An 18,045-nucleotide genomic window follows, 5' to 3' on the forward strand; every position below is an offset into this window, starting at 1 on the left:
GTGAAGATTGGGCTCTGCATTTTTCAAGTCATTGCAAAGTGCCCTCCCAGGAGTTTTCCTAGAAAAGGCAGTCATGGACACAAATGTCTCAACTTGTAGTGACAGGAATACTCTAGCCCACCAAAACAAGGTTGTAAGCTGTGCACATAGGGAAAAATATTTTTTCAGCAATTTCAATTTTAGATGAGAGTAAGTTATGAGATAAAGTACATTTCAGTATGATGCAAGACAAATCTTTTTACTGACACAGGCTGAGCACACAGTGACCAGCTGTATATAATTAAACTGGTCTAAAGGGAAGCCAATAATGAGTTTTTGTGTGTAAGACTCTCCTTACTCGGTATTTGTCTGCTTTGCAGCTTTTAATCATCTTAATTTCGTAATTTCTGTGATCCTTCAATATAGAGGATGACAAAAATTTACTGGCAAACAATGATCTTTAGAAAACATTTACCTAGACTAAAAACTTTATGTCTAAGGGATTTTTGCTGGACTGACTAAAACCTTCATGAAGCAGACCTGTAATTTTTAAGGAAATGTATGGACAAACCATATGAAAAGCAGGTTTCTGCAGCACACCCTTAATTGGTTTTGCATTGTGGTTAACATAAGTCACATTTTCTATGAATTCTCTGAAAACAATCCGTACTCTCAGTGTAGGCTGTTCCACAGAAAGTGCAAAGTGCGTGATCTGTACATCTTAAACACCTATGAAAACATTCATTATTGCAAACTGCACCAGCTGTACTTGCTTCCTTTTTATTGTCTTGTTCTACAAGGAACCGAAAAGTCAACTCTATTATAATTATCTTATCCATTTCAGAGTTAAATGTAGTTCAGGAATGCCTCAATTCCATCTCAGAGAAAGAGCTATAATAATCTCTGTGAAGGTAAAGTCACAAACCTGGGCTGGAATACCTTCCCTGAGGTTATATTCTGGTCTTTGGTTGCTGTTATTTGTATTATTCTCTGCTGCAAAAAGGGCATCTAACAACCTCTTGGCATTTGTATTCAAATTCACATATGCAGCACATGAAACATATCCAAAGCTGTCTTTGATCTAACTTTAGATCTCTTTACATCTGTACATAACACTGACTTCAGCAGATGCATTTTTGATTCACATCAGGCCCTTCTCCCCTCTCTTCACTAAGTTGCCCTTCATTCACATTCATGTCCGTTACAGTAAAATCAGCAGAGTTGTTGGGGAAAAAGCTTGGCCCTGAGTTTCTCTCAAGAGCTACAGGCTTTTGTTGGTTTCAAAGAGGACATCAAGCTCAAAGACCAACTTCTTCAAAACAAAACATTCTGCACTTTTTCTTTCCTCTTTCCATGCCCGTCCCCTTTCCTTTCAAACTTAGTTTCCATTGCATTATACTAGTACTTGGAGAAGGCTACATTTATAACATGGAAAAGAAGATGCTGGCTTGGCATAACCACCACTCCTGTACAGAAACTACAAATAAAAAGCCATAGCCACAAGTCTGAAAAACAATTAATGCTACTATAAAAAGACAATAGGTACATTGATGAGATTACAAGACAGCTGGACAGATTTAAAGCACAAAGCTAAGGGAAAAACCTGCTAAATGTCAACAAAACAGAAGGTCATTGGGAAGATCATGTATGTCTAACTTCAGAGGAAAACGCAACTGCCGGTACTATAAATCCATCCTCTGTTCAAAAAGCATCTGCCAGACCATGGCTATGGTGACAGGAAAGCCAAAGAATTACATATGTTTTCTTTTATTGATGATGTAAGTGAGGAAGGGAGCAGGGAGAGTGAGACAGGATGTAGCTGATACTGAAGTGATTTAATACTATATTTCGAAGTATATCAGTTATAAATAGAAATATGTAGATCATATTTTATAACCTTCTGGCCTCTAAGATAAGAGCGGCCAACCCAGTTGGGACTCAGCACTCCGGAAGATGCTTGGCAATGGAACTGGTAGGCTAACTCCTAAGTTTCGATCCCTGACAATTTTCACTTCACTATGTTAAAACATGAGAGGAATTCAACATTTTAACTGGTGTGACAAATAAAACTCCAATACACACTTTCTCCTTGCCTTTGGATAGCTGAATCATAAAAAACTACTTTGGATCCTACGCAAATATTGCCTTGTATTAGAAAGAATCCAGAACAAGACCGATTCTCATGGACACTTAACACGACCTTTAACAGATTGATAGAACATGTGTACAGGGTATCCTACAACTATGGCAGATGGAAATACTTAAATGCACAATATTTGAACTGCTAACTGCTGCTGCAGCTGCCTACATCTCCCCTAAGAAGTATAAATACATTCTGTGTATTAACTTAGCACTGGCATACAGGGTTATTTGTGATAAACATGGTACAATTGATTACACGGGTTAAAACATGACTGACTTTGGGACAAATATCTATAAATAACCTTTTAAATCTGAATTTGGAACTATTACACAGGTTCATCAGCAACAGCAAGAAAAACACCAGCTTGACACTGTTGTCTCCAACAAACATAGTTCAAAATTCAAATATGCAAGATAGAGTTAAGTTCTGGTAACTCATTCCAAGCTGGCAGGATCCAGTCAGCACTGGGTGAACCCAGACTCAGGGGACCTTACTCTACTTTTTTGATTAAATTCATTTACTAAGGTAACTGCAGATTTACGCTACTCAGAAAATAAGCTTGTTGACTACAGAAGTGTTATTCAATGATCGCTTTTGGCTTTAAGATTTTCAGTGACATACAGAGTAATTTAAAACCCCACAACTATCTAGGATCTAATCTTCTTTCTTCTTATATTCATTTTTTAATTCCTACTGATTTCAGCAGATTTACTTCTGACTTATATCAGAGTTTCACATATTACACATTTCTTCTTCTAGGTCATATTCATACATCTAAGCATACTTTACAATTGCTGACATCTCAGGGTAAGATATTTTGACCATGCTAAGTGTCACATGGCTGTCCACTTAGTGCATCTGAATTGACCATGTACTGAAAACTGTACATTCAAAGTAGATCAGAGAAAAAAGAAAGAGGATATCAGATCTTATTTTACTTAACTTTACATCCCGCATAAACTTTTACACCTGTGACATGAGTGTAAAAATTGCCAGACATAACTGATGGTGATGATACACAAAACAGAACCTTATTTATTCCCAGAAAAGATAAAAAATTCAGGTCTGAATAAAGTACAACAGGCCAATATGGAGGCAAACATGGAATATTTAAGAAAAATGAACAATAAGGCTGTGATTCACGGTCCCAGTACATATGTGAGGATTGTTAGTAAAACCTGCATAAGCATGGGCAGCTCTCAACCTAGAGTTCCTTGGTAAGCAGCCAGTACAGACCTTTTCTGAGTGAGATTTATGCTCATTAGAGGAAAGAGGCCTAAAGAAAAACTATCAGCTTGTATTTTTGATAGTGAAACATTTAAAAATACATATTTTGACAGATCATCCTTTACTTCATGTAGTTTTAAATTTTGCTTGCTGTTTTTAATTGCTTTAATTGTTCTAAAACAAAGAGTTTTCTTTTGCTCCCAAAGCAAAAGTCTCTTAACACCTACACACAAGATGTAGATGCAGTAACACTATCTGGAATTGACATGGAATTGAGGGACAGGGGGGTAAGAAAGACAGCACAATACCTTCTGGAGCAAGGGCTGCTTATAGAGCTGATGTTTAAATTTACATTTCAGCCTTATAAAAAATATTAAGCTGATTAATATCAAGAAAACAATATCAGCGATATTTTCTGCTAGGTAGCAACACATGTGCTGTTGAGAAGAGGGACTAAGTCACTTAAGATCACAGATGGTGACAGTTAATGGAGTCCAGTTTCGTATTTAAGTGTGAAAAATATGAAAGAACTAACAAGATGCTCTCTTAGTAACTGGAGAGTTTTTTGGAAGCTATAACAAGTCTCTCCCCCATGGACAGAGTCCTACTTAAGTGATCAGACTTGCATTAAATTAATGAAGTAATGTTGACACAGAAAGACAAAAGTTGATGAAAATCTGTAACTCTACAGAAGTAGCAGGGTATTGAATCTTGCAATGATTAAAATTCAATCAACAAGAGAAAGGCTGTTAATAAATCACTTTAGAAGTAAAAATTTTCACACTTCAGAAATAAAATATATTTTTTAAATATTTCCAATGGCTACAACAGGCACAGAAAATTTCCTGCTGAAACAATTGCGAAAGGATTGTTGTTCTTGTTAGAAAAGTTTATCATTATTTCAATTTGGGGTTTTCACTAGAAATCTGAAATTCTTGTAAGAACATTTATAATGAATAAAGCATGCATCTTCATGGAAATGCCTGTCAGAAAAGAACTGCATTTCTTGAAAACTTCTAGAAAGTGCAATAAATTGGACTTACTATACTATTAACTTCCCATTTTCCACAGTAGTTCTGCCTATTTGCCACCAACAATTAATTGTAAAATTTTCTTTTTAACCATTGAAGTCATTTTTGCCCCTAAGAATTAGTGAAGAAGGGTTATTTAATCAGCCACGATGAGAACTGAACACATGCTGACCCGTTCGTGGAAGAACAACAATATCAATACAAAAAATGTTTTCCCTCTATCAGAGAAAGATGATCATCAGACCACATTACATAAAAAAGAGTGTGAAAAATATAGGTGCGGTGGGATTCAAACCTACTATATTCTGTATACAGAGATTTCACAAGCAAAGAAACCATACCACTGGCAAAATCATCATCTTCAGGTGGACAGATGTTTGGGAACTCACTTATGTCTCACCAATGGGGAAATATAGAGAGAATCTAATATTGAAAAAAAATTCAAAATTCAATCAACACCTCATATATTATTTCACGGCAAACTGTCTTGTGCATAGAAGACTTTATATATTTTTATGGGGGGGAGGGGAATGGCATAGTATGCTCTTTCTAGAACACATGAATTTTTTTTAAGCTTTCTTAAGCCCAAATATTTCCTAGGAAATATAGAACAAGGGAAATTGTGACACAAACTTCAATATTTTTCTTGCATTAAAGTTCTTTTTGTTCTTCTGTATTAAAAAATCCAGTTCCAAAAGAGTGCTCTGAAGAGAGCTTTGCACTCAGGTCCAGGATGAGGACAGTTTGCTTCCCACACTAGGCTGGCAGCAAGCTAAAACACTGACTTGAAAGGAAAACCTTAGTAAAGGCTGTCTAGCTCCATGCTCATTCATCAGTTATAAAATTTCCAAAGAATTCATTAACAAAACTCTAAATTAATTCAGTTAGTTAACTCCTGCACACACTGCAGTCAGGCCTTGAGTCCTCAACTTCTAAGGATATCTTTACACTGAAGCCACTCATGACACTGTAGCGTGTGCTTACACACAGCCTCTACTAAGAAACTAACTGTGGGATTAAGGAATTGAAGAGTGGGCTTCAAAATATACCCAATACTCAGGCCACTAGACCAGGCCAATCCTTGCATCATGGAGGCTGCACTGCTAAAGGTATCCAAACTATTTTAAAAGGAACCAGCAAGAATAAGAGGCAAAGCTTCTGAGATGGTATTGTGGATATTGATAGCTTAAGTGTCCGGAAGCTACATAACATCAACAATCTATTGACCAGTTCCATGCAATATACATATATATAGGTAGCTAGGTAGGTAGATAGATATATCGATACTGGCCAAGCATTTCAAGTGTGGACAAGTAAAGTTAGTTGCATAATTACAAAAATAGCTTTGGGGGGCTTGGGGGAGGAAGGGAAAGGAGTTGTTGTTGTGGGTTTTCTGGGGTTTTTTATTTTTTTTAATCAATGCATATAACTTGACTTGCTCTATTTCTTACAGAGTAGTCTCTGCACAGTAGGCGTTTTTTAAAGCATGCTTAAATAGCTGCCTTTCAACCACCAGAACACAGATTTTTTAAACAAGATACAAAAATGACATCTATTACACCTTCTAAGTATAAATATGAAATATTTAATTTAAGTGATAAAAAAGCACTTGTAATGGCTTTTACTCTGTTTTCCACCACTGCCATGTATAATCTAAAACTTAATTTAATAAAACTACTTTTTCAGATGTAATGAAAACATCGATATAACATGACAATAATTCTGGGCACATATATATGATTACATTTAAAAACATTAACAGTTATATTACAGTAAAAAACAGTAATTTTTTCTCCATGTTTAAGCTCAGAGTACATAACTGGGCAGGTGCTGAATAAAGCCTTAGAAAAAGCTGAAGTTTACTTCACTGTGAAGGTTGGAAATGTACATATATCTCCTCAAAGCTAACATTTTTTGTAAATGCATTTCATCAAGAACTTCCGTAAGTTCCTCACTTACATTTTACTGAGCTGTTATATTTCTTCTTCTTCAGGAAAAAAAAAAGCACAGGCCATCACATCTACTTTTATAGAAGCAAATCAGCACTCAGGCGACATTTTAATACTAGGTGGTTGGTATTTTCTTCTCCTTACATTGTTAGTAGGGGTTTTGGCTTACCTTGTCTGTTTACTCCAGTGTTAGAGCTGACACCTGTGGCCACCCAGGTTGTACTCAGTTTAGCAGCTGCCAGACCTAAATCAACTTTCTACAATGGTTTTTCCAGCAGCCTTCTCTGACCCACCGGATCAGGTTTGGCACTTAATCCCACTGGTAAAATATATGTAGATTTCATCTCTGCAATGACATTTTCCTTGCTGAATGTCGCATTATTACATTTAAGCTTTTCATAACTTTCTGACCAAAAGACTGAAATGTTTCTTCAAGATATCTACAAGTATGGCCCTTGAAGAAGGGTGCTATGAATATGTTTTTTTCCACATCGATACGGTTAACTGATTCAAAAATACTTTCTGGATTTATACTCTATTCTTTGAATAATTATGTTGCAGCAGGCATGCAAGAATAAACCTCAAAATAAAATGTAAGTGCAGGAAAGGATAAGAAAAGGAAAAGAATACAACACATCGTATTTTCCCATTACATAGTAATACGTACTGCTAAATCTTAAAACATTCAACTCTTAGAGATGATGCAGCAGAATACAGGTCCTTTGATATTTTATAATGAATTCTGTGTGCTACACTAAATGTGTATTAAACTAAATTCTGAACATCCTGTGAGCCAGGTATTCCAAATTCAAGATTCTCAGTAACCCAATCCTTGACTGCAAGAACTGGTATAGTCACAGAGTGTTAGATCTACTTCGCATTATCGTTACATTACACAGATTTCTTATGTGGGGAAAAAGGGGATATTACTTAACTTTTCTAAGCAGCTATCCACAAGCATACGAAATGAAAAAGAAGTTACGCTTCTCATGCTAGGGAACTCAAGAAATGCTGTTAATTAAGGACACCTGTAAGCTATTGAGGTTCTATTTTTCCACCAAACCTTAAGCGCAAGTGGAAACTAACTCTATTTAGTATTATTTTTCAGCATGGCATGTATTAGAATACTGTCTTTTTCCTGATTTTACCTAACAGCTATAAACTGCCCTTTCTAGAAGAGCTGTGCACAGTCTGTCCTTGACAGGGAGGAGAACCCTAATTAGCTATCTTGGATTCCAGGTGCTTCTTAAGTGAAATCTGAAAGGATACCATTAAAGGCAAAAGATAACAACATGGCAAAGCAACAAATCAGTCAGAAAATCAAATATTACAGTTCATCAGAATTTCAAGACTGAAAATTGCACAGTTTTCAAGAAGCTCCCATGTTTGTCTTACATCTGGCTAGTTTTGACTGGGAAGGAACCTGGATGGGCTGCATTAGAACCAGACAAGCTGAAACAGCATTAGAAATGGAAGGCCATCAAACCTTCCTCCCTAACGCAAACATCTTCAAGACCAGGAACTTTGCTAAAAACATCATTTCCACCTCTTTACATGTCACAATAGCCACAAAGTGCCTCAGTACGCATAGCAGACTCAAGACCTTGCGATCAAAGACCAGAAGCTCCCAAATGACAATATATCTCCCAGTAAGAGAGTGGGAGTAATCAGGGCTCAGCCAAACTCTTGATCCCCTGCAAGCAGAAAGATGTCTTGATGATCCTTGGAAGTGGACAACTGAACAATATCCTGCCATGACTCCCTTCTACAGAAGATGGAAGAGTCATTAACAATCTGGCATTTGGGGATTCTTCTTCACTACAATGCTGTAAAACAACTTAACCCTGGAATGTGGAATAAGACACAGTCAGGTCCTAAGAAGTCCACCTAATTTCCAGTACTCCTGGAAATAACCACGGTAGCACACTCTAACAAGCTTCTTCTAGTAGTGATTAGTATCAGAGGTATTAGACAGAAAAAAGGGAAAAACAAGACCCAATTTCCAGAACATTCTTCTTGGTTCCTAAAAGTTGTTAGTACCTTCTCTGAATCATGAAATTAACTAATTCAATAAAAAGTATGCCTGGTTTAGCAATCACATGATACACAATACCCTTTCAATATTTCATCCTGAAAAACCAGCAAATCAAACACCTGAAAGAGAAATTGCTAGTCTGACTTCCTACCTTTTCTTGTTCTTAGAACCGATAGAAATATACATTGGCAAACACACTACACTTTCATTACCTAGTCTTTATTTTAGTCTTTGTTTAAATGGCCTAGGATCACAGAACAAGCTATAGTGACTTAGTATCATACTTAAGAGTTTCAAGTTATTCCTGCACGGGTGTAATCTTTCTTCACTGGAAAAGTTCTTGTATAGTACAGTTAGCATACATTTACGTTTAGTCTTTTCATTCTGATCAGGACTGCACTTTTGAAGCAAATCACCCAAAATGTCCCCTCTTACTATGCTTCAGCACACCTTTCAAAAACATTTTGGACTGCATAACCTGGATTCCTTCTAGACAAAATTAAACCAGAAGATGTATTCCAGGGAGCACTACTGTGCATTCAGTCCGTAGGACCAGCTTACAGGTAATCTGAATAAAATCCTTGAAACACATACAGTATGAACATCAGGTCCTCACCAATTTTTTCAGTTTAACTTTCAGTAGTTTCTTCCCCACTTCTTTTCCTTATTTCCTCCAAATACAAACTCCTTTCACCACTCTGTTCTCTTTTATTTATGTCTGAAATATACCACCTAAAATACATACTTATTCCCCTGTACTTGCACTATTATTTACTCATTAGAACAATTAAACTAGACATTATTCTATGATACTGTATGGACAATTTTCTGTAGAAGAACAGACTCAGCATAACCATTCCCTCTGTCTTTAATATCTGTCAAAGTTCACATTAAGCCTTGCAGATGTTAATAACATTTGCTAATACTAGGTAATTTTTTTTCTTTTTTTCCTACTAAGATACTTATTTTTAGCTATCCAGTTCTAAACACAGTATTGGAGTGTGCGGAAGAGGGAAATATGGGAAAAGCAAAATTATTAGTAACAGACTAGGTTCTCAAAACATGCTAGTAATGTTTGGATTCTTACTACCGCAAAGTAAAAAATATTTATTTGGGGATAAATGAATATAAAATGCCACTGACATGTAAATGAGCTTCACTGCAAAGCTTTGGAATGAAGAGTAGCACATAAACAGCATGAGAGCAAAATGAATCAAAACCCCAAGCCAAGATCTCAAAATCATGTTGTGACTGTGTATTGTAATCACCTACCGCAACTGCAAAGATTTTCAGTGACCTGCTTAACATACTCTCACACAGGAGGAAAAAAAAAAAAAAAAAGTGAAATATGACCTGCTCATATCTAGATGATCACAGGACCTCAAGTACATGGAAAGCCTCATAATCACCTCTGCTGGGAACTAAATTATGCAGAAAATCACTCATTCTTTCTTTTCATAAGTCTGATATTTTGACTAAAGACTACAATAGCATGTTATGAGACATTTTATATCAAATATTATCACGTTCCTATCACTACAGAATGTCTGTCTCTCTAATTATAATGCCTGCAAGAAATCTCCACTCCGTAAAGTGCAGTCTTCTAACCCTTCCCTTTGCTATTGGCTGAATAACAAATCTGTTCGATTGAAGTGTTGTCCTGTCATTCATAACAAGTGTTCGAATGATTTTCTTTTTCCTCCCATTCTCACACCAGTGTAAGTCTTCAGTTCGTCTTTCTTTCAGCTCAATTATATAAAGGCACTTTAGAGCCAGTTGGCAAATTTCAAAGGTACTGTTTTCTGTGTCTACATATAACAGTGACAAAATGGAATAGTGGTAAGCCACCCAACAACAACAGTAAAAGAGCAAATTCTCTGCTAAGGTGTGCAGTTATGTTTCAGTGCATAACTAAGAGCAAGAAACACAGCAAGACAGCATACCCCTCTAAAGAGCAACTCTAAGTACTCTCTATTCATTGCAATTAAAATCTCTACTTTGAAATTACTTTATTTTTTAGATGGCAAACATATCTATGAGTGCTTAATTATCTGCGCTGTGTGGGTAATCAAGACTTGACATATACACCTTCATTCTCAAGAAAAAAAATGTACAATCTTCTTCCACTGAAGTGCTGCATTTTGTAAGACTGTAGGATTTGCAGTCCTCCAGTAAGTAAAAGCTATCAGTTAATTTGCTGCTGTTAAGCAATGAAGATAATGTTTGTAAAGTTCTCTAACCTCACTTATGAACACGCATTTTGGAACAAATTGTCATCTGGTGAAAAGCACTATAGTCAACAGAGATAAGCAAGTACAGGCACTGAAGGCCTGTTCTTACTGTTTTTCTCTCATTTTATCTATGGAGGATTTTTTGTTCACTCATATTTTATGACAAATCCAGAAAAGATTAAACTTTACATTATTACAGACAGAGCTGATCCTTGCTGATCACTCCTCCCACTCACAGCCATATAGAACATATATGGTCATGAAATTTCTCTTGATGCAACAACAGTAACATGAGGCTACAGTAATAAAATCAAAGATTTTTTAGCACTTTTTAAAGTGATTTAACAGCTGGAAAGAGGGAGAAACAGCTAGCATCATGGAACTAGCCATCTCCCAGTGAACCACCAGGAAGCATCACACAAACTACCAATTACTTCCAAACTAAAGTTTGGAGTATGATACGTAACACTATCAACGACCCCCAGCTAACATCCTGAAGACCTGGGTAGAATGGAAGAAACTTAAAGAAAAGAACAGCTTTGAACTAAGTTTTTAATCTTTACTCAGTCAACAGTAAGTTATTTCATGTGCATACTGGCATATGGAGACCACTAACTTCAATTCTGCTTTCCCCGTATCCTAACGGATAGGGAACTTGCTGGTTTGGCCTCAAGGCTGCCTTAACTTCTGCAAGCAGTTAAGAGCCCCCAGAGGATTACTGGTAGAGGCTATAATTTGCTTCTTTTTCTTTTTTCACAATGGGGTGAATGGGGAAGCCAGAGGCAGGTAGGATACAGAATGCTAGACTGGCTTTACTTTAGCTGGAGATTTCCCTTTACTAAGGGAATTCACAGCTGGCTGTTTAAAGGCAGCTTTCTGCCTCCTTGCTAGAAAGGAACAAGCAATAGCTGAGTAGGGCTGAGATCTCGCCCTTGTCCTCTAATAAATATACATACATGACAAGCCTTTTATTCTAAAACAAAGAACCTCTGTGATAACTGTGACTTGAAGTTCAAGAATGATCTTGGAGACATCTAAAACTTGCCTTTTATTTTGCCTTCACTTAATTCACCAAGTTGTTTTACGGCTTAATATTTGTCATCAGTTAATAAAGTACAGCCTCTACAAAAGTTCCTGGTGACTAGATTTTAAGGCGACAGTAAGAAACAAAGTACTGGATATTCAGGTTTCAATGGTGAAGCCTTTATAGAATTGTTTTCTCAGTAGAAACTGCAAACATTACTTATATCTATAGATAAACTTAGATTACAGGAAGAAATTAGTACTATTATTATTTTAACATATAAGAAATTGAACACATTAAAAATAGAAGGTCAGTAAGGGAGTCACAATTAGAATTTAATAGTTAATGACTAAAGTCTTTGCCTCTTATTTTGAGAAGTATAACATATCTCGGTTGATGTAGCCTAATCTCTACATAAAGAGCAGTAGTTTATTTCCCCCTCCCCCAATTCATAGACAAGTAACCATAAAAGCAAATAAACTACACTTACCCTTATGTAGGACTTACCCTTGTGTGAGTGCGAATATGCATCTTTAATCCATCATTCTTGCTGAAAGCTTTGTCACAGTAAGGACATTGGTAAGGACGCTCACCTGAAAGCAAGAAAAGTATCAGAATCTACTAATGCGGTCTCTGTACACGAAAGCCTCGCAGCATGTTATCTGTCAAACTGAGGTACAACTTTCTGCCCTTGCCTTCATGCTCAGTTCAAATAAAAAGAAAGATCTGAGCACTAGGAAAATTACACAAAAATTCAGGGCTGGATCAAAATATTACTCTTAGCCACTTGATTTTGTCCTAGCAAGGTATGAATACACACAGAGAGGCATTAAAAAATTACACCAACCATTCCCCCCCCACCCAAACCACATTCTGTAGTGCCTTGCACATAGTCACTTTTATGGTTAGGCATTAACTGCTCCCAAATATTTCTCTTATTTCACATCTGGTCATTATTAAAGCCCTCGGGGTATCCAGAATCCAATTTAAACATAAAATACACTCTTTTTTAATGTTGTGTCTGACCTAAGCATGTTAAAAGCTACTTAATATCTTTCTATGAGAGTTTCAGCAACTTTTGTGTCACAATTTATGACTGAAATGAAAGCAGAAGGCTCCCAGCATCTCCCTTGCAGCATCCCATATCTTAAAGGTATTTAGTTTAATGCTCCATTAAACTAGTGCCATTTAGCATTGATTTTGCTGATCTAACGAAACCCACATCAGTGTAATGGAGATACTGAGCCACGCACAACCGTACAATGAAGAGTTTCTGAGCTAGTTCCATTATTTGTAAGAAGTTTTAAAGCTTTATAGTTCCCCAAGGGCATTTTACTTTTGAACTTTTTAGGCAATGTACCAGAATCTGACTCTAATATCTACTCTTCCTGTATATAGAGCTTTAAGAACAAATATCAGATTGTTTCTATTACAAAAACACAGTTCAACAAGTTAACATACAATAACTATTTTCCATTAACAAAATTGAATCTGTTCTGCACAATCACATTGCTGAAGGGGTAACAAACTTTTATTTGAAAATACAAGTTAAACAAAGCCCCTTCTACTAGTCAATGCTCAGAGTTCTGCCGATGAAAGAATCCTTGCATGCAAAGGGATATTTAGCATACTCCAAATGTCAGACAAACACTAATTAACATTCAAATTCAGTCCTGGAAAATAGGTAAGCAAGTAAGATTATCTACATTTTACAGCTACAAAAACTTAACTTAAAACAAAAACTCTTTCACTGATAAGCCAAAGATCAGAGTGCAAGAGAATCACACTAACAGAGATCAGCATTTAAAGCTTCATGGTCCCTCATAACAGGGACATTCATCTGACTTGGAGAAAGGAAGCCTCATCCCTCTTCTCAGCTTTTCTTTGAATGAGGTGTTCCCTCCATGATTGCTCAGCAAGAAGATACTGGACGTTTTGTTTCCTGGGAACAAAATGTCAAAGAACTGCAAAAAGTGGAGACTGCCTACAGAAACGGTTCTTCAGAAGGACTTAATGTGAATTAAGTACAGCTGATTCACCGGTAGTCACTGTCGTACATAAAACTTCCATACAGTCACGGAGCATGCAGAGATTTGAAGGCAGTTGTTATTAGAGGATTACTTAAGTGAGGTATAAAAAACATTTTTTTAGCAGAAGATTCTGTTCTTTTATTATTTAGATAACGCTGTTAATGACAGCAGCAAAAAACTGCATAGTGAAGTACTTGTGACATATGAATTTTTCCCTCTTGTACCCTGCCATCTCTCAATAAGCAAAATTGTGTGAATTTGGCTTTTTTTAGACAATGACAATGATTACTATGTCATAGTTGTGTTTTCAATGAGCAGTTCCACATCTGTTTGAAATGTGACACTATCTCTTTCATGACCCTTCCTGTCTTTAAACCATGCCCACATCCTTCAAATACTCCAACAGTTGTCAGTGCTCAAACATTTAATTAATTCAGCTGACATTTTTATGTTTTAGGGCTTTTGAATGTAGAAAATAAAGTTTTCAGCAGTTTGTAAGCAGATGAGTGTTGACAAGTAGGAGTTGTACCCCCCTCCTCCTCTTCTCTCTCCCCCCATCCCCAAATCTCTTTAAAGACAAAGTGTTCTGCTTTCAAGGGAAGATTTTGAGTTTGTCTGAAATTTATTAACAATGTCCTTTCGAAACTAATCATGGAGATTATGATTATGCCTTGGTGAATAAGGCCTCAACAGCTTTCAGCAGGTGACAGTAGAGGGCAACACTACAACTTCAGATCAATATGTTATACCTGACAAAGACTGGCTTTGAGCAGCTCTTTTGCACTACAACTTTGCAAAATTTTCCATTGGTCCAGAATTCTAGTTTACAATGTAACATAGGCTGTGAGCTCTGAGTTGACATTGATAGTTGGTGACTTCGTATTTTTCTAAATCACACAAACAACTTCTCATGCTCTTGTGTTATTAGTAATTGTCAGTAAAACAACTGAAGGATGATCCCAAATAATTTCACTCTTGCTCTTATTTTCGGTTATTCTCTTTCAGCTAAACGTGTAGCCTGTAGTTTCCATGCCGAATATATATATATAAGTGCCCCTGCACTTACATATACTAAGAAAGTGCTTCTTTTGTGCTGTAAACCTTTTTTAAACGTATAACTTATCTTCCACTTCAAAGAGTTCTGGGGTTTTGCAAGATTAACTGTGGGCCACATAAGACAAATGTGGGCTTGCAACAGCCAAGTTCCTACAATAAATTTCTTGGCCTCTTTGTAACCAGTCCAAAGATGAGTTTGTGTCACTGTGTATGAAATACATGGATATTTATACACTTTCTTTGAATAAAAAATTATTTGTATTTTAAGATGATCATATCTGTGAGCAAGAGTAAGATTCCCCTCATTTGACCTCAGCCATTTAAAAATAAGATGCTTAATCTAAGCTAGTTGTTCTGAATCCCACTGAAATCAAGGATGAAAGAAAGTTGGGATGAATTGCTCTCTGGAAAGGGCCTAACTTATTTGCCTGTCATAGAACAGAATGAACTGCCTTCTGTCAATGCCTCTTTTTCTCTATTTATTGTAGAAGGAGACTAGGCATCTAGTTCAGATTAGATGCCTAAACTTTTGGATAGCAAATTTTGACAAGATTAATACTATCCTATGTGTTAACTTCTGTATCCCTGGTAAAAATTAATTTCCATCCTTGCTTTGGGCTAAACTAAGCAAATATTATTCGTGCTACTAGTCAACCGCCCATAGGAATGACCCCAATTATAGATTCTTCAGTGAGACTACTTGGGAAGTAGGTGTTCCCCAATGAAAGTCTTACACAGTCTATCTCACTCATACTCCTACAAGATAAGCATGAGCAACAGTCCCTTTCTCTAATACCGCAATACATAAACAGCATAAAATGACAAGAGAAAAACACAGACAGATCTGAAATAATGAATGTGAAATACACTCTTCCCACACATTTTCCATGGTTTGCTAAAGTGCAATGTTTCATACAGGACTACTGCAACAGTCTAAAAATGAGAGGCTTTTGTACTCTAAAGAAGTTAAGAAGTATCACTAAGAAAAACAGGAGAGCAAGCGCAATGTGATAAAAGTTCTTAGGAAGGTAACATCACCCATCAGTGCTTGCACGTTTGTCTGCAATCAAGCAAAGACCATCAAAAATCAATTGTAAGCATTGGACTTCTAAACCAAGCCTCAGCTGAATTCATGCACAACATATACTCAGAGATTTTCAGATCTTCTCTGATCAGGAAAGGAACTGATCTGCTACGTTTGTGGAGAATATTAAAAATAAGTGACTAAGATGAGGAAATGAAAGGGTGCTGCATTCTCTGATAATTGCTCAGGTCATGTATTTCTACCTATTTCTCTTGTCCCCAGCAAAAATAATTACTAAGCATCAAAAAAGAAAGCAAGCTATTTGCCCTATGACAAACTCAAATTTCTTCTTGGATTTACTGATGGTGTCTATGCATGATAACATCATACTGAGAGAGGGAAGCCCTTGAGTAGAGTCACTGATGCTAACAGGTACTGATTAACAGTTATGCTATTTGTACTTAGCGTTTTTAAATTTTGTTTGTTTGTTTGGAAGCAATAATAAATCCTTACCAGGGATATCAATTAAAATGAATCAACTGACCGTCTTCTGAATATGATACATTTTCTACTGCAGTCAATAGTAGGCTAAGTTTTCAAAAATGGTGTTATTTCACAAAGCAATATTTTTTAAATTTTGATTTATAACAAAGAAATATGGATACAGAGTGGGGGGGGGAGGGGGAGAGAATCTTTTAACTTCCAAATACATTCCCAAGCCTTAATCCTGACACTTCATATTTGAAAAATATCAGAAAGAAGGTCTGTCTTTCTTTGTTATTGTTTGCAACTCTGCCAGTAAACTACAACTGAACAATAGGAACTGTATTCCTCGCTATGAACATTTCAACAGGCTTCCTATTTCAGTACAGTATCAAAATCCAGTAGGCACATTAAATACATCTTAATTTGACAGTTTGTCCAGTCAACACACCCAGAAGTAGTGTTGTGAATGCAACAAAAATAAGAACAATTTCTATCATTAAAAATAGCAAAACATTCAAGTAACACAGTAGTAATAAATGCTATGATTACCCTCCAGTTACAGCTGACTGTCACATTCCTGCTGTCCAAGAACAAATTGCTCAACATATTAATGGCCTTTCTGCACAAATATCTGCAAATAAGTAATCCTTAAATAAATTGCAGTGGATTTAATATAATTCAAAGTCTAGACATTCTACTTATAGATTTGATATGAATAAAAACAAAGCTTTTAACATAATAAAAATAAGTGTAACCCTAATACAAGGATTATGAAAAGCAATTCCATGATTGAAAACCATATGGGAACTTGATCTGAAAAGTAAGATGTCATGATAAAATTGATATTTCTTTTTTCAAGTGTTCACATATCTATCTTGAGATTGTTCACAATACTTACTGGACCTTAAAACAGCATAAAAAAAAAATTTAAACACCAGATTCTTCCATTTCAGTTCAACTCAAAAAAACCCAACTTCCTCCAAGATGTTTGCAATCAAAGGTGCAATAAGGCAGTATTTACAGGGATTTTGGCATCTAGATCTCCCAAACTCAGATATCTCTAAGAGCAAAACAATTAAGAAACAAAATCAAATACTTATTAATAATTGCTCAGGATCTCAACTGCTACAGTCACTCATTTAAGAAAGAGGTGGAGACACAACAGTTCAAATTACTCATATGCACTGCTTTTCCAAGATTTTGCATTTCCTGTAGTCAATGACAATTCTCAGTAGCTATTTAGCCATCAAAAAAAAAAAAAAATTACAAAATCAAAAAATCCGGTGGAAACCTGATATAAACACCAATGCTAGTGATTACTTTGGAACAATGACCTCAGGTAAGGTCAGTGAAATACATACTTTACAGATGATTAATACATTCCCATCAAATAAGACTAGGTGATTGCTTTTTATGAACATGTAACAGAGAAAATTCCTAGTCTGAAGACACTGCAAGAAGAGTCTGGAGAGAGCAACAGAAAGGGAAACAGGCACAGAGAGGAGAGTCAAAAGTATGCAAAAGTATGAATCTGATGAGCTATTACATTTAGCATGGGAAGCAGTCTCACAGAACTCTTTTAAACTATATATTGGCATTACTTCTGCCTCATTCTGTTAAATTTGGAGTTAAATTTACCATCTCCTTTTCCATGTGTCTTTCTTTGTCACAGGTATGAAATTCTCAGTTGTGTATGTTAGCATTCATTTATGAATTATATATCTTTCTGCATCTTTATTGGAACCAAACTGCTGTAGTAAAGAACAAAGAATTTGAACTATACAGTGAAACTATCTTCTTTTTTTTTTTTTTTTGTCTGTTTCTCATACT

At 36.1% G+C, this 18,045-nt stretch overlaps 1 protein-coding gene across 2 annotated transcripts in view; it reads right to left on the reverse strand.

Annotated features, from left to right (window-relative positions):
- PRDM5 (PR/SET domain 5) overlaps positions 1–18,045 on the reverse strand; it is a 197,110-nt gene that overhangs the window by 109,647 nt on the left and 69,418 nt on the right. For both annotated transcript variants that reach the window (XM_064510639.1, XM_064510640.1), the window contains exon 15: positions 12,127–12,212. In XM_064510639.1, the coding sequence (XP_064366709.1) occupies positions 12,127–12,212 (86 nt within the window). The remainder of the gene's footprint in view (positions 1–12,126; positions 12,213–18,045) is intronic.

This window comes from Dromaius novaehollandiae, chromosome 4 (genome assembly GCF_036370855.1).
Source record: "Dromaius novaehollandiae isolate bDroNov1 chromosome 4, bDroNov1.hap1, whole genome shotgun sequence".
In the NCBI taxonomy this organism is placed as follows: domain Eukaryota; kingdom Metazoa; phylum Chordata; class Aves; order Casuariiformes; family Dromaiidae; genus Dromaius; species Dromaius novaehollandiae.